Genomic DNA, 20,071 nt, shown 5'->3' with positions numbered 1-20,071 from the left:
TATGTTTGCCTTTAGAATTTTTTTTAACTGACTTTCTTTGCGAATTAAGTTTGGCTGTTAATTTTTGTTCAACAACATTTATTGGATGTTTCATTCCTCTATGCATGGCACTGTGCAGAATCTAGAGATATACAATGAAATAAGCCATGGTCCTTGCCCTCAAGTATTAAAAATCTAGCAAGGAAAAGACAACAACAATAATAAAACAATAAGAGCTAACATTTATTAAGTGCTAACCCTGTGCCAGGCACTGTTGTAAATGTCTACATATTTGCCTCATTAAACCTTCTCAATAACCCTTTGAGTTTAGTACCACTTCATGATCCCTATGTAACAGAAAGGAACTGACATTCAGAGAGGTTAAGATACTTGCCCAAGCTTGCACAGCTTTTAAGTGGGGGAGCCGAACATGAACATATTTAGGTAACCATGTCCTCTGGCATCTCACTATAACTCAACTCACCAGCATACCAGCTTCTAATTATTCTGGACAACGAACAAAGCACTATAGGCCTAACAGGCAATGATGAATTCTGTCTGAGAAAGAGAAGGAAGCTGCCAACCGAATGGAGTCTTAGAAGACAGGAGCAGGGATCTCCCCAAGCAGGGGGGACACTGAGGGCATGAAAAAGGGCACATATGAAGGCAGGAAGTGTGACGATGTATATGACTGGCTTGGAAATGAAAAGGACTTCAGTTGGGCTAAAGCCCTAGATGGGATGAGAGAAATATGGGATGCATAAAGAAAACCTGATTTCTAAATTCCAGTCAAGAAAATTTTAAAGAGCCAATTGTTTCTGGCTACATTAACAGCTGAATTCAAAACACCAACAGCTACTAAAAGCTCTTAGCAGTTAATCGAAAATAGGTAATATTTTTGGATGCTAACAAATCTGAATGATGGTAGCAACAGTGGAAGGAAGAATTTGGTTAAGAAAAAAATTAGATTAGGTGCTGTAAGGGTCAGATGACAGGTAATTCAGTCTCCAACTGGCTGAATGACTGAGGCCAGGCACTGGATTTCATCAATGAATCAAGCACTAGCTCTGACCTCGAGTAACCCTCAGTCCAACGCAGGAGCTGTAAGAAACCCATTTGGCTCCTGTGTGTAACACGCAATGACAGAGATGAGCAGGGTGTTATGGGCAAAGCGAGGAAGAGAAATGAAGATGAGGATGGAAGAAGCGAGGACAGACCAAACGGTATTAGGTAAGATTCTCGAAGGTGACATTTCTGCTGTGTGTTATCATAAAACCAAGGAGCTGGGGAGGGGAGAGGAAGAGAAGGGGTTCTAGTAGAAGAATGAGCATGAGCCTGGCCTAAGAATGGCCAGTAGCTGGAAGAGACAACAAGGGAAGTTTTCTGTTACTAGACAAGGGCAGATAAATGCCAAATGATGCAGTTAACTGACAGCCAGCCTCCAGAGGGACACCAAGCCTCCAAGGGACACCATTTATCGTGGGATCTGCAAGGTCCATTTCCATGTTGTGTAGATGCAGGGATAATGTTCACAATATTAACAATCTGAGCAGCTTCCTCAGAGGGCAAGTCTCGTACAGGACCTCTGCTCTGTAGGTACCAGCCCTTCAGTTGCTAAAGGGTGGACAGACTGGGTCGTGTTCCTGGAAGGACCAGGATGCCAGCTGAGGAGACTCAGGGGACTGGGGCAGCAGCTATTCACTAAAGGGTAAGGAAGTACTTCAATATTTTACTAACTGGTATGGTTGGATTGGTACGTGTTGGCTGAAGACTGCCCTAGGCAGACCAATCTGTATGAAAAGGATGAATTTTTAAGAAAAGCCTGGAGGCACAGAGACTAAATAGGAGCTCTCACGATAGCATGGGCAATGCAGAACGGAAGTCCAATCTGGGCTGTGAAGGTAATAAAGACAGGACAATAGAGATTCAAGAAATATGTAGAAAGCAACTCAAGCTAGGCTCCTACTGCTAAGGACTGTCTTTTTATGGGTTTAACTTCTTACCCTAGCATGTTCTCCCATCCAAGGGTAATGCAATCAATTATGAGATGTTCAAGATGTCTAGTTAGTATATTCAAGGCATTAAAAAAAAAAAACAGGCAAAAAGAGTAAAAATTGCCATAGTATAAAGTCTACAATGTAAAAGTTTCCTGTTAAAATGCTAAGGCATTTCGTACTCTCAACATTAAAATTTTTAACTAATTTTGTGTCATGAAGGATATGCTCCTTTTTCACTAGGTTTAAGCATGTCCATCTATAAAGCATGAATAATAGTGTGATGTGTCCCTGGTTTCTGGCCACCAAGATGATCTTAAAATGATAGAACAGTATGAAATTAACAAATTTGAGAGTATTCATTTAAAGTTTTCTACTTCAGCAGGTAGAAACTCTCCTTACCCAAAGGGACAGGTTGTAAAGTTGATGAAATGTTGGGTTTCATCATTTTTAATTTCTCTTAGATGATCATCTAAGATAGAAGGGTTCATCAATTTTAAGTATTCCTAAAGGACATACACCTCTCATGGGCTTGTGTGTGATGCTGTTTTGATGCCTTTTGTGGTACGTTTTTACCAATAAAAAAACACTCTAAGGAAAGGAGCAGGCATTAAGGAGTAGCATCGCTAGGTGCGTCAAATACTCTCATACAGACAAGAGTAAGAAATCTTGCCAAGTTTCCTCTGAATATATAGTGTCAAGTAAATATATTATCATTAGACATTCTGACATAGTTGAGATTGTCTTGGGCAGTGGGGGAAGTTGGACTATTATTAAATTAGGCAAAGTGGCTCTCCTTATGGAGGTCACCAGGGTAAAGTATGACAAAATATATTAATTCTTCATTCATTCATTCAATATTTGAGGCTCCACAGTGTACCAGGACACCTAACACTTTTTCATTGATTATTATGCAGGCATTAAAATGACTGGAATACTGTTTGTGATATAATTCAGGAACAAACCAGAAACAAAGAAAGTACTGTGTAATTATAAACTACCAAAAACATAGTTACACGTGGCCACACAAAGCTCAACAAAAAATCGTGATTCCATTAGGGTGTTGAAATTGTACTTTCACCGTTTGCTTCAATGCAGTTTAATGAAACAAGCCTGAACCCCAATTTTTTAAAATCAATAAAAATGCTTTTAATTTTGCGTACTGCAATAAAACACACAATTTGTGAACACACATCACATGCTTGCACTTCTGTGCCAAAAATCTTGATCTACAGCTTGCCTGATTAAATGCCTGGATTTTCCCATTAGGCCCAGGAGGCACAGAGTCAAGGGCACACAATACTTTTAGGAGGTCTACGAAAACGTTTTTCTTTAAAATCAGAAGCATAAAAATGAACTTTAAAGTCAAAGAAAATTTCTTAATATGTAATATTAATATATTCATCTTTTTACCACTGCAGTCGTAAAATATAATTTTGACATATTTGTGTGGAGAACGGGGTCCAGAGGGTAAAAATGTCTAGGCCCATGAAAATCATGATGTGTCCCTTCTTGGTCTAAATTTCTTTCAAAACAACAGCAAAGGCAATACCAATATCCCCTCCCTCCAAATAACTTTTAGTACGGTCATCTTTGCAAAGCAAAACATGCTGAGTACGGTCATTCTCCATATCCACAGAGGACTGACTCCAGGATCCCCTCGGATACCAAAACCTATGGACGCTCAAGTCTCTCACGTTAACATGGCATAACAGCTGCATATAACTAGGCATACCTTCCAGTATACTTACTTTAAATCATCTCTAGATTACTTATAATACCTAATGCAGATGCTATGCAAATAACTGAAAATACAATGTAAATCCTACGTAAATAGTTGACAGCATGCAGCAAATTTAAGTTTTGCTGTTTGGAACTTTCTGGGATTTTTTTTTTTTTTTTGAATATTTTCAATCTGCAGTTGGTTGAATCCGCAGATGCAGAACCTACATATACAGAGGGTCGACTGTATTCTAATCTAACTGTAAAGCCTTAAATGATTACAGAATATAACGTACCTTCAGAGCCAGACTTGAAAACGTATTTGAAACGTTGCACTTAAAGCTCAGCTGTTTATCCAGGTTTCCATCTGGATCCCGCCTCCCATAGTCAGAAAAGCCTGTCCGGTCAGTAGCTGCCACTTTCTGGAACACGGTACATGTCATCCCAGTGAAGCCAGCAGCCTTGATGACATAAGCTTCCAGAGCAATATTGGGTGAATACTTCAAAAGTCAATCAAACAAGAGTTATAAAAGATTTATAATATGGGAAAAAAGCACTTTCAAAGAGTTTCAAACACAAAACACTATACATAAGCTAGAAGAGAAAGCTCACATTCTTACTAAACAAAGACACTGTAGATAACTGGCAGAATGAAAAAAGACACTGGAAACAAAAGGATGTCCTAAAATAGAAAGATACCCATGAAGAGGAAAAGAGCAAGTCCCAAGGTATGGAAGATCAGATATAAATGAGAAGTCAATTTACAATAATTTGAAGAGTACGCTGCAGGAAACTATAAGCTGAAAATGGAAGTGTCTTACTAAAAAAAAAAAAAAAAAAAAAACCAAGCTAGAAAAATCAGTGGACCCCCTTAATGATCATAATACACTTTAAAAGTTGCTTCATTCAACACTTCATGCCATCTTCACTTTTTTCTTTCACGGGAACAACAACTCTTAGCATTAAGTTTCACCAATAAAATCTTTATACAGACTCGCTCCAAAGCTGTTTCTTCAGAAAAGGAAGGGAGGTGCTAGGCCAGACAGAAATGAACAGATTTTAAAAGCAAATTAGGCCAGAAAATCACCTGAAAAAGATGGCACGTGCCCCAACAATTTTAAGGAATGCAAGAGTGAGACTGAACTCAAGGGTCCACCAAAATGTACGGCCTGCCGATACAAAGAGCCACCAAGCCCGTGTCCGGAGGACTGCTGCCACCACTCCCTCTGTGAGAACCACGACAGAGAGGGCATGAGAAGTGACAGGCTGACGGGTCTCTTTCACATCCAGCAAGATGACAGCATTTGCCGTAGATTTCAGGGACAAGATGACATCTCCTTCCTTCAAGGATGATTCATTCTATGCCTACTATAGAGGCAAGGCATCATTCTAAGTACCATATGTGGACGAAGTCCTCTTTAAAAAATTTTTTTAAACATAGGACTTTCATGCGAGGCATCTAAAATCTATTGGGAAGATTAAAATTTTTAAATATAAGAAGGCAGAATTTTCCAAGTACCATATGCACAATAGAAAATAACTGGTGGCTTCCTAAATTTTTAAGACTAAGGAATCTTTGCATTAGCTTTTGTCCCACAGATGACATATTGCGAAAAAACGTACTAAATTCAATTATATTTAGCAAATTATATCCGAAATTTTTTTGTCAATCAAAGACATATATAATCATGATAAACATGTGAAACCTCAGTTGAAAGAAAGAAAACTGCCATTTTGAGGTGGCCTTGGAGCCATATCATAAGTAGATATACAGTTTCTCAGAAACTTTTTTATACTTTGAAATGGTGTGCAAATACCCACTACACTGCCCTCTATTATATCCTTGGGTTCTCGGAAGAACGAAAGAAGTTCTCTGTGCTGAGCAATAAGCAAGGCTGAAGCACAGGATTGAAAATGGATCTAAATGACCTGGAGGACCAAGTGTGGCCCTAAAACTGGCAAGCTCTGTCAAGTAAGATCATATGCCTGAGCGGGCAACTTCCCTGAACTATGTTGTCAAGACAGGAGTCATGCTAAGCCTCCATTCTGTTTATTATTCAGGAAAGTAATCCTAAACGTAACTGAGCAAAAGGACCAATAAAACACAGTCTCATCGAAAAGGTTCCACTGATCAATGGAAAGACAGCAGTCTTGAATTGTGTAAAATCATAGGAGGAGGTACAGAACATTCGATGGACCCATTCAAATAGTTAGAAAATGAAAATCATGGGCCAGATCAGAATATGACTGTTAAAAGAATAAAGCATTATTTATTATATTTACTACGTTTGTCATATTTACCACATTTTAGAACAAAAAAGGGAAGCAGTACACCAAGAAATTTAGGACAAATAAAACAATACTATTTAATGGAGTGATTATTACATATAAATAACTCATTATCCCAAGAGTGAAACTGACTGAAAAATGCCCATAGGTTCAGAAGGGTTGGGGGGGAATCCTTGTTCCCTTTTGAAATTGAAACCTGGGCAAGAAATCAAGCACTGTCTCAAAACATCCTTCAGGGACGGGAAGAGAATACCAGCTAGGATGGACAGTGGGTATGTGACAGGAGGGCAATTCTACAGTGCTGTTATTTGTGTTGTAGCAAGTTTCAGAGGATGAGATAGTGCTAACCGTTCAAACTACAAATTAAGATAGCACTTTCCAGTTACCAAGAACACAGACCATTCAGAGGCAAAACTCTCTCTTAAAATGTCTGAGAACAGGAAATTCTGTAATAATCAGCAATAACAAAATACTCACCCCACAATGGGGAACAGACTTATCTCTTTTGAGTTACAGCTGCTTTAAATGAACCTTTTCCTTAGAATCCTAGGCTAACGTTGCACTTACTGTTGAATAAACATGAGCTCCGTTTGCTAGCCGGTACGTGGCGACACGCTGTAGACACTGAACGATCCTACTGCAGGCTTTAGCTTCCCTCTGCGCCAGCCCCAGGACACGCTCGTCAGCCAACATGATGTTACTTGCAATGTCAACCATCACATCACCGAGCTAGCAGGCGTGCAGGAGAGAAAAGGAAGCTCTTTAAAGCAAACGCAGGCGGCTTTACATCATCAAAATCCTAATGAGACACCAAGATGGGCCTTCAGTCTAAATTTTCACGTGAAAACCCAACAGGTATTTGACTTGCTTCTCATTAAAACATCTCCAGATAGGGAGAGCACAGTCAGTTATAACCATTTGGTAATATTTAGCTCAAAACAGTGCACGTAAGTATAACCATCGAATCATTGGGGAAAAGACCGACATGCAGTACTCAAACTGATGAAGGATGGGGGCGAGGGGGAGAAAGGTGATTAAATTAATCAAGGGGAGGGAAAAGACGTCACGTGATTCTCAGAATAAAAAGATCTTGACTCTGTCTGGAAAAATACTTACCTTCTTTTTGCGTGTTACTTAACATTATTATTAAGAAATATTTGCCACACATTGTCAATCGACTATACTCCAACTTTAAAAAATTTTTTTAATTAAAAAAAAGAAAGAAACTTACACTGGCTCCCTCTTTAGTATCCTGTCATGTTCAAAACTCTAGGTATGTCCAACTACTGCAAGTTCCCCATATGCGCTGGGCCATCGCACATGTCTATACACATGTGGTTCCCTCTACCTCGAAAGAGCTGCTTCTTGCTTTCCTCCCAACTCAAGGGATGGTTTAAGACCCAGTGCCACGAAATAAATGGATCCTAAGAAGTGTCCACTTTTCCACCACTTGTTTTGTTTCATTTACTGAGTTCTTTTCATTAGCTCAGTTCATAACTTACAGATGTAAACATCTGTCGGGCAATGCCAGTGGAATGTCAATTGGCCATTGTTGATGGTGACTTGTGTGTCCCATATCAGAGAAGTGCACTAAACAAACAGTCCAGGCTAAGGAGGCAGCCTGTTGTCGAGGGGGTTTGCTACTGAGCAAAATGTTCACAAGAGGGAGAGCCATGGCGGAAAGAACACAAGCATACCAGAGGTAGCACTGGAGGATTTACAAACTGGTAGGTCCTCTAACCAAGAAAGAAGCATCAAAAGCCCCAAAGCCAAGCCAGAAAGCCAAGGCCGTTTCAGCAGATCTTTTGATCATCCCAGAAGATCCCAGCTGAGCTTTTCAACCCTGTTCTGCCTCCAATACTCTTCCCAGAGTGTGTAATTATGACAGCTGAGAGGGGTTTGGAAAAAGTTCAGTCCTTTCCACCCATGGTTCACTTCAGGAACAAGACAAGCCTGTGGAAATCCACCAGATCCCATCCCCGGAGGCTTGGAGTGAAGCAACTGCTGTAAGAACAGGGGAAAGAACAGAACCGCAGATCCTGACCGCGAGCAGGGCAGGCACCTCCCATACGTTCCTTTATTTGTGAAATAAGGATAATAACCATCCTGTCTTTTCTGCATGTTGTAAAGATTAAGTTCCACTAATAACTGTAAGACTCCTGAAACCATGCCTGGCACATGGCAGGCACTCAAAACATAGCTCTTCTTGTTATTTTTATTGTTTTTCATTTTCATTTCAATCCCAAAGTAAGTCTCTTTGAGGATGACAGGCTCTAGAAGAAGTGTTAAGAGGGGTACATTTTTAAAGTCTATATGTTCATACATATAAAGAGGAACGATGCATCCAGCAAAACTGCCACTTCCTCCTCTGAAAAGCCCCACCGCCTCATCCAATTAAAATATAGTTAACTGACTTCATACTGACCTTACCATCGTGTGTCACAATTCTGTCCTTATTTTAATTCCAATGTAAACATCTTGGGGGCAGGGATAGCACAACATCCTATTTATATCCATACCCTTATTCATTAGTGTAACTCTTCGTATAAAAGCCAATAGCTGTACAATATCCATTCACTCCCTGACTAAATATTTATTGAGGACCAAGGTGAGCTAGACACTGTCCCAAGCAATGGAGATTCAGCAGTTAAAGAAACATAAAAGATCTGTTCTGGAGTTTATACCCAGTAAAGAAAATATATAACACGCAAGTAAATACATTTTTAAAAAGTGACTAGGTTGTGATACCTGCAATAAAGGAAATAAGCAGAGTAGTATATGATAGATAGTAATGGAATATAATTCAAAAACCCTATTCCAATAGACTCACATATTCTCAAGAGGCATTTCACCCAAACCCAAGACATTAACAAGATCAAACTCTGTAGAATCCTGAGTCTGTTCATTTGACACAATTTTTGAAAACATCAACACCCTGGAACATATTCCTAAAAACAACAGGTATGAGGGTAAATTTCATTTTAACAGAAGCCCTTATTTCTGGAGTTATGAAGACAGGTAGTGTGACTCCTGGATATGTCAATCAGCCATCTATGCAGCAACTGAAATAATAACTGCCACATCTTAATGGGAATTCAGAGTAGCTGGACTAATTTGGTTACGTTTTTATCTCTTATTCTTACCTTTTCTTATTTCAAATTTGTATGTGAAAATAAATTAAAAAAGAGATGATGCGGTAAGATATACCTTACTGCAGCGGTCCCCAACCTTTTTGGCACCAGGGACCGGTTTCGTGGAAGACAATTGTTCCACTGACAAGGGTTGGGGGAGGGGATGGTTCAGGCGGTCATGCGAGCAATGGGGAGCGATGGGGAGCGATGGGGAGGGATGGGGAGCGATGGGGAGGGATGGGGAGGGATGGGGAGCGATGGGGAGCGATGGGGAGCGATGGGGAGCGATGGGGAGGGATGGGGAGCGATGGGGAGGGATGGGGAGCGATGGGGAGGGATGGGGAGGGATGGGGAGCGATGGGGAGCGATGGGGAGGGATGGGGAGCGATGGGGAGGGATGGGGAGCGATGGGGAGGGATGGGGAGCGATGGGGAGCGATGGGGAGGGATGGGGAGGGATGGGGAGTGGCAGATGAAGTTTCGCTCACCTCCTGCTGTGCGGCCCGGTTCCTAACAGGTCTCAGACCGGTACCGGTAGGCGGCCCGGGGGTTGGGGACCCCTGCTCTATAGCTATAAGAAAAGAAATGACCACTGGCTGCAAAAACTTAGAAGATAAAATACAGAAAAATACCCCAATTCTCCTCTGAGGCACTACTCAAATATTTCTGTAGTGTTTAAAAAATGAGCACAAGGACAACTAGTTTCCTAATTTCTTTAAAAGCTTTACATGTATGGGTTTCATGAAAATCCAACATGAGACCTGACTGATACATCATCTCTTCTGAAAAATTATTTTTTGATCAAAGAACTACAGCTATGGGTCACTAGATAATGCCGGTAAAGGAATTTAACATGTGTTAATAATTGTAAAGAAGAGAAATATCTTTAAGAAGGTACAGAGCTAGTAAGAGTGGTTGCCTTAGCTGAGAACAAGCTATTTTTCTCATTATTTCATTACAAATGGCTAAGAACTAAGCAGAGGGATTTGTTGCCAATATATTCCCTAGGGCAGGTAATCACGAAATGCTACATGCTTCTGTAGCTTGGTTACGCAAGTAGTTCTGAATCCTTCACAGTGGCAAAAAAGGGACACAGAAAGGATAACAGTGCATGAAAAATTACACTGGATTTAAAAAGTATTCCTGAAATCTGACACACAGATATACTTTAATAAGTGCAACCAGTGTTAGGAAGCACTGTACTGCTCTTTGCCCGCATTCCCTGAAGGCCACGCCAGCCACAAAAGGGTCAGAAGGAATCACGCACCTGCTCTTCCACCTGTCACACTAAACAGCGAGGATCAAATGAAAACAGTCTGAACACACTTTATCCAAGATAAAAGGATAGAGAAATGAAAATGCTACATTAATAACAATGAAATCGTTAAATGTCATCTGCTGTAAGAGACAGAATATTTCATGTTCTTTTCTATATTCATGTTCAGAACCCTGGGCGAAATTAGTTCAAAAATCATCCGTAAATTTCATGAATTTCTGATGTTAGTTCATGAAACACACAAGATAATACATAGACTAAACTTGATGATATTTAATTTTAATGTAATAGAAGCAGAAAATAACACTGCAGCTAGAATATTTATGTGCCTTGGAGTTAAGTACTCCTGGGTTAAGATTTCAACTGTCCTGTACATGTTAAATGCCCATAGCAAATTATTTAGCCTCTCCAAGACTCAGTTTGCTCATCTGTAAAATGAGACCAAGAACCCTATGAGAAGTGCCCAGAATGTCTTATTTCATAGTAAATTAAGGAAAAAAAAACAAACAAAAAAACAGAAGGCAAATATCTTCATTAAGTAATTCATGCAGTTTGAGAAAAGTCAAGAGATCTACGCCCCTCCCCACATTTATGTTTTCAAGCACGAATCAGCAGGGGGTACCCTCAGCAATTCTAAGAACCAGAGAAGCAAGAATTACAGACACATGTATCAGCAAGGCAGTACGCTGGGCAGTTGTTTGGGGACAGCCAAGATGGAGATGGGAAATGCAGAACTGACATGTAGTCCAAACCTGACTAAATAATAACAAGAGCAGTTGATATCATTATTTAAGTTCAAGTAGTCTTCATGGTTTTCTCCTAATTACAAACTATTATATCGAGATCATACCTATCTCAAGGTATGTTATGTTGCCCTGATTATTTTTAATGAAGGAATTGCTCTGTTGTGAAAATCAAGTTTTAAGAGTGTATTTATGTCACTGTTAACTGGCTTCAGCATCCTAGGGGCCTGGGGATACCACTGAATGCTTCTCAGCTTGTTTAGTTAAGTAGTCAATATTCAATGAGAGGTCTAATTGTGATGATCATCAGGACTATGGCAAAGGTGAAAGATCTGATGTCACTGTGGTACAGAAGTAAAGAGGATGATGATGGGGAAATGGGTGGGAAGGGAAGAGGGGGGAAAAAGATTGAAAATAATGTCACATGGAATAAATGTTGCATTTATTCTCCATTTCTTGACAGAAAGGATTTGAGGCAGCCTAACACAATTAAAAAGATGATTTATCTTTTAATTTAAAAAGAATTAAGAGTGAGAAATACAGACTTAAGAGAGACACAGTTAAGTCAAAAATACACGTCAATGCAAATACCATATCATATCATTTATATGTGGAAACTAAAATATGACACAAATGAACTGTATATGAAGCAGAAACAGACTCACAGACATAGAGAACAGATTTATGGTTGCCAAGGGAGAGGGAGGGATGGACTGGGACTTTGGGGTTGGCAGATGCAAACTACTACATATAGAAAGGATGGACAACAGGTCCTACTGTATAGCACAGGGAACTATATTCAGCATTCTGTGATAAACCATAATGGAAAAGAACATAAAAAAAGAATGTCTCTCTCTCTCTCTCTCTGTCTGTGTGTGTGTGTGTGTGTGTGTGTGTGTGTGTGTGTGTGTGTGTGTCTAACTGAATCACAAATTAATGCAACACTGTAAATCAACTATACTTCAATAAAAAAATAAAAAATTACATGTCAATGGCAGAGCTGCTGGGACTGGGGAAAAATTGATGCTTACTATGTTTCTAGTCAAGGCAATAAAGACAATTTTACAATTAACAGAAAGAAGAACATTTCCTCCAGGTAGACAAACTTGCTTTTATAAAAAAAAAATTCTTAGTAAGACGGGAATAAAGACACAGACCTACCAGAGAATGGACTTGAGGACATGGGGAGGGGGGAAGGGTAAGCTGTGACAAAGTGAGAGAGTAGCGTGGACATATATACACTACCAAACGTAAAATAGCTAGCAAGTGGGAAGCAGCCGCATAGCACAGGGAGATCAGCTCGGTGCTCTGTGACCACCTAGAGGGGTGGGATAGGGAGAGTGGGAGGGAGGGAGATGCAAGAGGGAAGAGATATGGGAACATATGTATATGTATAACTGATTCACTTTGTTATAAAGCAGAAACTAACACACCATTGTAAAGCAATTATACTCCAATAAAAATGTTAAAAAAAAAAAAAAGGAGAACCATCAAAATATTACTGGTGAACATGAAAAAAAAAAAAATTCTTAGAACACATGAAGAACACTATTCAAGGAAGGCAGAGTGTAATGGGCAACACCCTCAGCCGTACGTTCACAACAAATGGAAAAGCTGAACTTCTAAGATTCCTCCAGTTCTCCCAATGGAAGCAGATTCTGGTTTTTTCTGACTACAGAAACATTACGTGCATCTCGTTTTCTGGAAGTGTGAAGGTCTAAGTACTCTGGACAATTCTCATAAAAGTGAAAAATGCTAAAGGAAAAAAGTTACCTTTTAAACGCACCACTGATCAGTGAGAAAATAAAGGCTCCACCAGAGACTAACAGCAAAACAACAGGAATCCAAGGAGCTCTGAGGGTGAACTCAGCTGATCACCGACTACGTTTTGACTTCCATGCAGGGCCTAGGCCCCACCAACACGGGCCTAACAAGAGAAGACCACTGCGTAAAGCTGATAACCCAAAGGAGACACCTCCAGGGTCAGCGCAAACCGGAATTAAATTAGCCTCAAGAAAGGAAGGGAATGGCAAGGAAACTTGAAACTTCCCTGTCTTGACCCTGGCATGAGGTGGGAGGTGAAAAGATCTCTTCCCTGACACTTTGTCAACACAAATCAACCTTCACACAGGACTGAGAGCAGAGTTCACCTTTTTTCTGTGGTCTGTAAAACCTCAAGCCGAGAACTAATTTCAAAGTGACCCCCTTACCCCGATATTGCCCCTCGGCACTTAGCAGCAGCACATAAATATCACACTTAATAATGACACATTAGAGCATTCTCATTCGGACCACTCATCACCAACATGAATCAGCACGGTTCTGGAGGTCCTCGCCAATGTATATATAACCAGAAAAAAAGAAGGATGTGTCTTATATAGGAACAGAGAAACCAGCTGTTCTTTACTGGTGACATAATTGTCTGGAAAATCCCCATAACCAACTACAAAATTGCATGAATGAATTCCCAGACACGAGGTCCACATTCTCTTTTAACAAACCATAATCAAGGAAAATTGAACATGGACTAGGTATTTTATGATATTAAGGACTTAGAATTCATTTGGGTGATATAAGAACAGTATCATGGTTCTATTTTAAAATTCCTTATAATTAAAAAAAATTATGGATGAAATGTGACATCTAAAATTTGCTATTAAATGTTCCAGCAATGAAAAAGACAGAAAGATACAGAGAGTGAGACAGAGAGAGAGAAGGTGGAAGGGATAGAAGACAAAGGAGATGAGTGGATAGGAGAGATGAAACAAGATTGGTAAATACTGAAAATTGTTGAAGCTTTGTGAAAGGTATTTTTAAAAAGTATTAATAATAACATTCCTTCTCCTATGCTTTTGGCATGTATAACTAATTCACTTTGTTATAAAGCAGAAACTAACACACCATTGTAAAGCAATTACACTCCAATAAAGATGTTAAAAAAAAAAAAAAAGTTTCTGGAAAGTTTTTAAAAAGTTAAACCCAAAGAGAACTTTTTTAAAAAAAAGCAAGATAAGGATAGAAAATGAAGATTCTACAGTGGTTCTCAAAGCCTGTGCCAAAGACTTGTTGCCCAGTATCACCTGGAATTTGTAGAAATGCCAATTCTCAGACTCCCTCACAGACCTACTGAATCAGAACCTCAGGGCATGGGGCCCACCAGTCTGTGTTTAACAAACCTTCCAGGTGATCATGACACACACACACATTTGAGAAACCATGTGGTGGATGGATCAAAAGGCCAGAAGCTGGGTCTTTGAAAATCTTAACAATACAGAAAAGTCTGACAAGTAAGATGAAGGAATAAAACATTAAAAATACCGAAAATGAAAAAGAAACATAACCGTCAATACAGAAGTGATTGTCTTAAAATGAATAAATGAAAGAACTTTACGTTTAAAAAAATCTGTACATAAAAATGTAGTAAATTAGCATTAAGGTGCATGCCTCACTCACATATTTAAAATGAGAGCACAGTAAGGTGACTATACCATGTAACCAACTCTAATCTTCATAGACTTTCTCATCTTCTGAAATGGATATACATTTGTTTTCATAAGAGGAATCACTATCGTAAATATGGAACAGACACTGCCTGACAGACAACCTTCAGCTTTTTAAAAGAACCCAGTAAACAAATCATTTAGATCTGGCAGTTTGATAGCTTCCAGCACCCACCTAAGACAACAGAGTACCACCCTGTGTTGGCTAGATTCAATCACAGGTTATTTTAGTTATAACAAAATCCACAGCAGAATAACTTTTTGGACATAACAGAAAAATCAATTTAATTGTTTGTCCAATTATGCTATATGCATTTAACGATACCTCAGCATAATTTTATGCAGTGGTAATTAACTTAAAATGAAGCCCTTAAGCCTCATGATTGCCTCTTAATGTAGTAATAAACAGTGAAAGCGACGGCCTGCAGTCCAAGTTTCCAAAGAATCAGATGTCTGTCACTGCATCATAGGTAATATTACATTTATACCTCAATTGTTCAATCCTGAATAATTTTCCTGTTTCTTCTATTTATACTTAATAAGTTGCCATCATTTGTTTCCAAAGATGATTAAAATTTTACCTCCTATGTTAGCCAGTGAAAGTGACAGCAATCTCCTTCAAACTAAGTTTGTAGATCAGTAACTAAAGCAGTCTCGTGATTTTTTTTTTAAGGACCTCTTTCGTAGTCTCTGAGATCATAATAATGTTAAATTTCCCAACCCTATAAAAAGTATATCCTAGCTTTGCAATGACTCTGCAAAATAGTTTCACCTATATTTCTCACTTGCGCACACAAACTTTGCGCATTACACAGGGCAAGTATCATCCCCCATTTTAAAAACAAAGGGCCCATGGTTAATAACTCACGAACCAGGTCCACTTCCAGTCCTCAACAAGATGTGTCCCCCTAAGAACATACCAGAGCAGCAGACCATTTTTTCCACACAGCAGCAAACATGGTGGAATGTACACCTCGGGGCACCACATTGCTCTTCCCGAGTTGGGAGGTGTGCAGAAGTCCCTCACACCAAAACAGGGCAGCATGGGAATAAACATCTATTACATGATGGCAAAATCTTTCTCAAGGTCCACATTCCAAATGCCATTCCAATTACTCTAGTGACCACTTTCCATGAATGACTTCTAATCATGTGGGCAGCTAACCTGTGATTATAATCAACAAGGGAGAGCAGTATTACCACAGAGGCAGAATTCACACGGCTCCTCCCAGTGACAGAAAAATTTACCACGCGAAGCAGGCTGTGGCCCAAAGACACAATCAAGCAAGAGAACAGTTCATTAGGAAACTGTGGCCTGAAGTTCAGATAGCAACACAGAAATGCTATCTCATCGTCAAGTGGTCCGTTGACCTGAATCCCATTTACATACATGTCACTATTTCCTTTCCTTTAACAGCTACGTCACATCAAGTAAAGTACCTCATGTACTAGGGCTGCAGTTTCAAAACTTACCACCAAAATGCAAGATATTAATAGATACTTTACAAAAAAAATTCCTTGGTTAAATGATTTAAGGAAAAAGGCATATTACTTACCTTTCTGCACATTAATGAATCTGAGATGTCCCACATAAAGAAATACATTAGACTTTGTTTAGTCCAGTCTTTTCCCCACAGTACTTTTGGAATACAATGACAGGGCAACACTGTACTAGAAAGTAAATGTTATACAGCAGAAACTTCTGGATTAGACAGCCAAGGTTCTTGGGTTCTGTTTTCAGCCCTGCACTAACCTAGCTGAAAAACCTTAGGTAAATCATTTAATTTTCTCTGGGCTTCAGTGTATGACCTAATCTAAGTTCCTTCTACCTTTAAAATTCATTTTTATGTAAGTGATTTTATCACAAGAGAAACAGTTTATATAAAGCTCTCACCTAGTTGGAAACTTAAAGTTTAAGAATATATTAATCTGCATCTAAAAAATTATTCAGAACATTATTTGCTGCTCATTCATTCTGAAAACTGTGGTTGTCAAAGTTTTCCCTTAAAGGATAACATGTGGACAAGCATATCACATTTTTAACGTGGCCCCTTTTCAAAGCTATTAAATTTTCATAACTTGTGTATTTTAATCATATGGAATTTTTTTTAAAGTTCCTAACGTAGTTTTTCACTTCTCTAGGACATTCCAAAAGCAGTTAAGCAATTTAACACAAGATCTGGGGGCTTAAAACTCTCATTAAGACGGATGAACACCTGACACTGTGGAGAAGAGAAATCCCAGGCAGCCCGAGAGAAGCGGCCAGGCTGACCTACGACGTGATGCAGGACGCTGCTTTCTCACAGGCTGGCTCTGCCCTATCACGGTGATTTCCAAGAACTGACAGTTCACCTCTACTCTTCCCAGCAAGTCACTATAATGGAGCATAGGTTTTTCAATGACAATTTTTAGAAGTTAAAAGGTATATTTAGTTCAAATACAGCAAACATAAACAGGCTTTCAAAATACAGATTCAACCCTATCACATGACCATTTGCTGATATGCTATATGCTACAAATCTGAACCAGAAAATACCTCTTTTGATTTTTCCTCTTTAGTAAATCTTCCAAATTTCTCTATCATTTCAGCCACAAATATAACATCCATCTTGTCAGAAAAGTTGGCTGCTTCCACCGTGTAAGCCAATAATTGTCGGGCTGTGGCCACAGCGTTGGTAAGATTGAGGGGCATCTATATGAAAAAGGCAAAAAGAAGCACTTAGCAAAATGATGGACGAAATTCTGACATCTTACCTTTGCATTTCAAAACATGGCAATGAATTCAAATGTTTTATCGTTTACTCACTATGACCTTCTTAAAGCGCTTTTCCAAAACTGAAATATTGTTGGAAACTTACCTGAAGGAATTATTTTTAACTTGGAATGGAATATAACAGTACATAAATGGGCTGCACAATCTCTTCATCTCTACCTAGCCAAATTCTATATATACTCAATTCCGATCGCCTAGTAACACCTTTCCCAAGTATTCCAGCCAGGAAGGATCAATATCTGGCCTGGAACTCCTGCCACATGGGAGCATGAATCACTTATTTGCCTCTTATCTGTACTGCCATGCACTGCCAGTAATGTCTTACATTTGTTTATTTATTGACTTAAACACGACTCAGCACCAACCATTACAAAAAGTGTATATCAGGTGCAGGGGAACGTAAGAAAATGTGTAGCACACAGAAACCACCTGCCAGCTGCTTATAATCTGCTATGGTTTAAAAAAAGGCACACAGAAGCAGAGATAAGGAAAAGCATACGAATAGTACAAGTGCAACAAGGGATCACTTGTGACAAAGGATTTACAAAAGGAACTAAAGGGTAGCTTCCCAGGTGCACTTGAAGGATGGTTGGGATTTTGCCTGGAGATACAGATGATGAAGGTATTCAGGCAAAGGCACAGAGTCAGGTCATAACTGGAAAGGAAGAGTGATGCCAGAGATGTCCTCCTCTGGTTGAGAAGGACAGGTCTGATCCCAAAGACACAGTCCACTGACGTATAAACACCAAATCCTATGCTTTCCTAGTATTAAAAAAAAAAAAAAATCTTATGTATTTGGTGTGAGTACCACGTTTTATTAGCACCCTCAGCAGATCTGAAGACTTTCTAGTTACCTGATTAAACATATAAAGAACTCTAGTGACATCATTTGCATATTGGCAGCGAGAATAATCATCATCCGCCCAAAAGCCACCTCGATCACATCTGCGCCAGGCCTTTCTCTCATCCTGTGCGTTTCCGGGATAGATCCCACCGCTGTGGGTATTCCGCGTACACTGCAGATGTGCAGTAATGCCTGCCAGTGTTCTGGGCCACCTAGAGAGACGAAGACAAAATGGCCTAAGAGAACCTACAGTGACACTAGTAACAGGAGCGGAAGATCAAGGTTCAGAACATGTCACACAGAAGCAGAGAAATATCAAGAAGAAACAAAACTCCTTTAATAATAAAGACCCCCAATTTTTTTTTTTTAAGTTAAAATGGACTAAACCGTTTTAAGCTATCAGCCAAGTATATTTTATTACCGTAACAGAATATTTTCCTAAAATATTCTAAATATAAACAGACAGGGAAATTGTATCTTACCCAGTAGAAAAGAAAAATGGTACACTAAATGGTCCTGCGTTTCTTTTTAATTACTGTTACTACATTGTTGGCTTATATAACCGTTAGTTACATAAGGTCAGAATCTTATCCAATATAAACAGAATTTGCCCTTTCACAGAAGGAGAGTTAGTATATGTGTAGAAAAGAGCTACCATAGCAGGCCCAAGACTGCTGTCCTTAGAAAGGCCTGCTTGCAATGCTGGCCCTTCGGTGGCACCTAGGAACTTGGGGCTTGGAGTGTTCCCATAAACAGTTAACTGGTAAGGGTGATTCACTGTACCTAGACTGTCTGGACAAGCAATATGGTGTATGTTGAGCACCTGCTTTCTTCCTGGGGTTCTGAAATTTTGGTATCAGGTAGGCCGAGGATGCCTACATGACCAGCTCCCAACAAGAACTTTGGGTGCTGCGTCTCCAGTGGGCTTCCCTGGGCAGAAACACTATACAGAGGCTGCTGCCTTTTCAAGGCTGGAGGAGTAGTGAGCTCTGTGTGACCTTCCTGGGAGGCAGAGATAATCAAGAACCTTACACGTGGATCTCTCCAGAACCCAGCTGTGTCTTTTTCCCTTATTATCCAGCTATGTATATTACTATATCACTATATCTTAGATGTCACTACAGCTATACGCTGAATCCCATAAGTCCTTTTAGCAAACTTCTGCGCTTGGCTGGGATGGCGGGGGTGGGGGTGGGTCTTGAAGACGTCCAATACCATATACAACCGAATATATCTGGGTGAAGCCCAGATAAATTGTACAGTCACTGTGCAACTGAAGTGACTACACTGACCTGCTGGTATGGACCAGCACTAACTGGATTGAGAGAAATCTTTGTTATTTGAGCTCTATTTCTCCAAAACTGGGAATGAAAATAACATATTTAATAAAAGTTATAGCTGACTCATAACATATGAACTGCTAAATTATAATATCAGCCACACCAAAATACAATGCATTATGAAAAACTATATAAAAGATCAAGCAAGACTAAACTAAATCTTATTAATGCAGTGGAAGTTGTAACTGTATAATATCTTACGGAATGTCAAAAGATAAATAATTCATTAATCAGTTAAATGATTAGACTCTACTTCTATTTTTAAAAATGGAAAATACTCCAAAACTATGAGTAAAAACAGAAAATCCACCCTAAGGAGAAAACATGCTGTGACTATTTAATGAAGATGTTGAACTTAACAAAATTAACAAATGTTATATATTGCACTTTAAAGTATACTTTAAATATTTAAATATTATAGATTAACAGTTAATCCACATACAAAACTTATCCATTGGCAATAATAAATTATGATTTCCAC

The 20,071-nt window shown here is 39.3% G+C and overlaps 1 protein-coding gene across 3 annotated transcripts in view; it reads right to left on the bottom strand.

Annotated features, from left to right (window-relative positions):
* ADGRA3 (adhesion G protein-coupled receptor A3) overlaps positions 1–20,071 on the bottom strand; it is a 124,659-nt gene that overhangs the window by 29,618 nt on the left and 74,970 nt on the right. For all 3 annotated transcript variants that reach the window (XR_009503333.1, XM_059923259.1, XM_059923258.1), the window contains exons 9-12: positions 18,261–18,462; positions 17,170–17,325; positions 6,552–6,713; positions 3,992–4,195 (exon numbers count right to left, since the gene is read on the bottom strand). Coding sequence is in view for 2 of the 3 variants with exons in the window: in XM_059923259.1 (XP_059779242.1) it covers positions 3,992–4,195; positions 6,552–6,713; positions 17,170–17,325; positions 18,261–18,462 (724 nt within the window). In the remaining variant the exon portion in view is untranslated. The remainder of the gene's footprint in view (positions 1–3,991; positions 4,196–6,551; positions 6,714–17,169; positions 17,326–18,260; positions 18,463–20,071) is intronic.

Source organism: Balaenoptera ricei, chromosome 5 (genome assembly GCF_028023285.1).
Source record: "Balaenoptera ricei isolate mBalRic1 chromosome 5, mBalRic1.hap2, whole genome shotgun sequence".
NCBI classification, from domain to species: Eukaryota; Metazoa; Chordata; class Mammalia; order Artiodactyla; family Balaenopteridae; genus Balaenoptera; species Balaenoptera ricei.
Note: the sequence above shows the minus strand (reverse complement) of the source record. Positions and strands in the feature narration are given on the sequence as shown.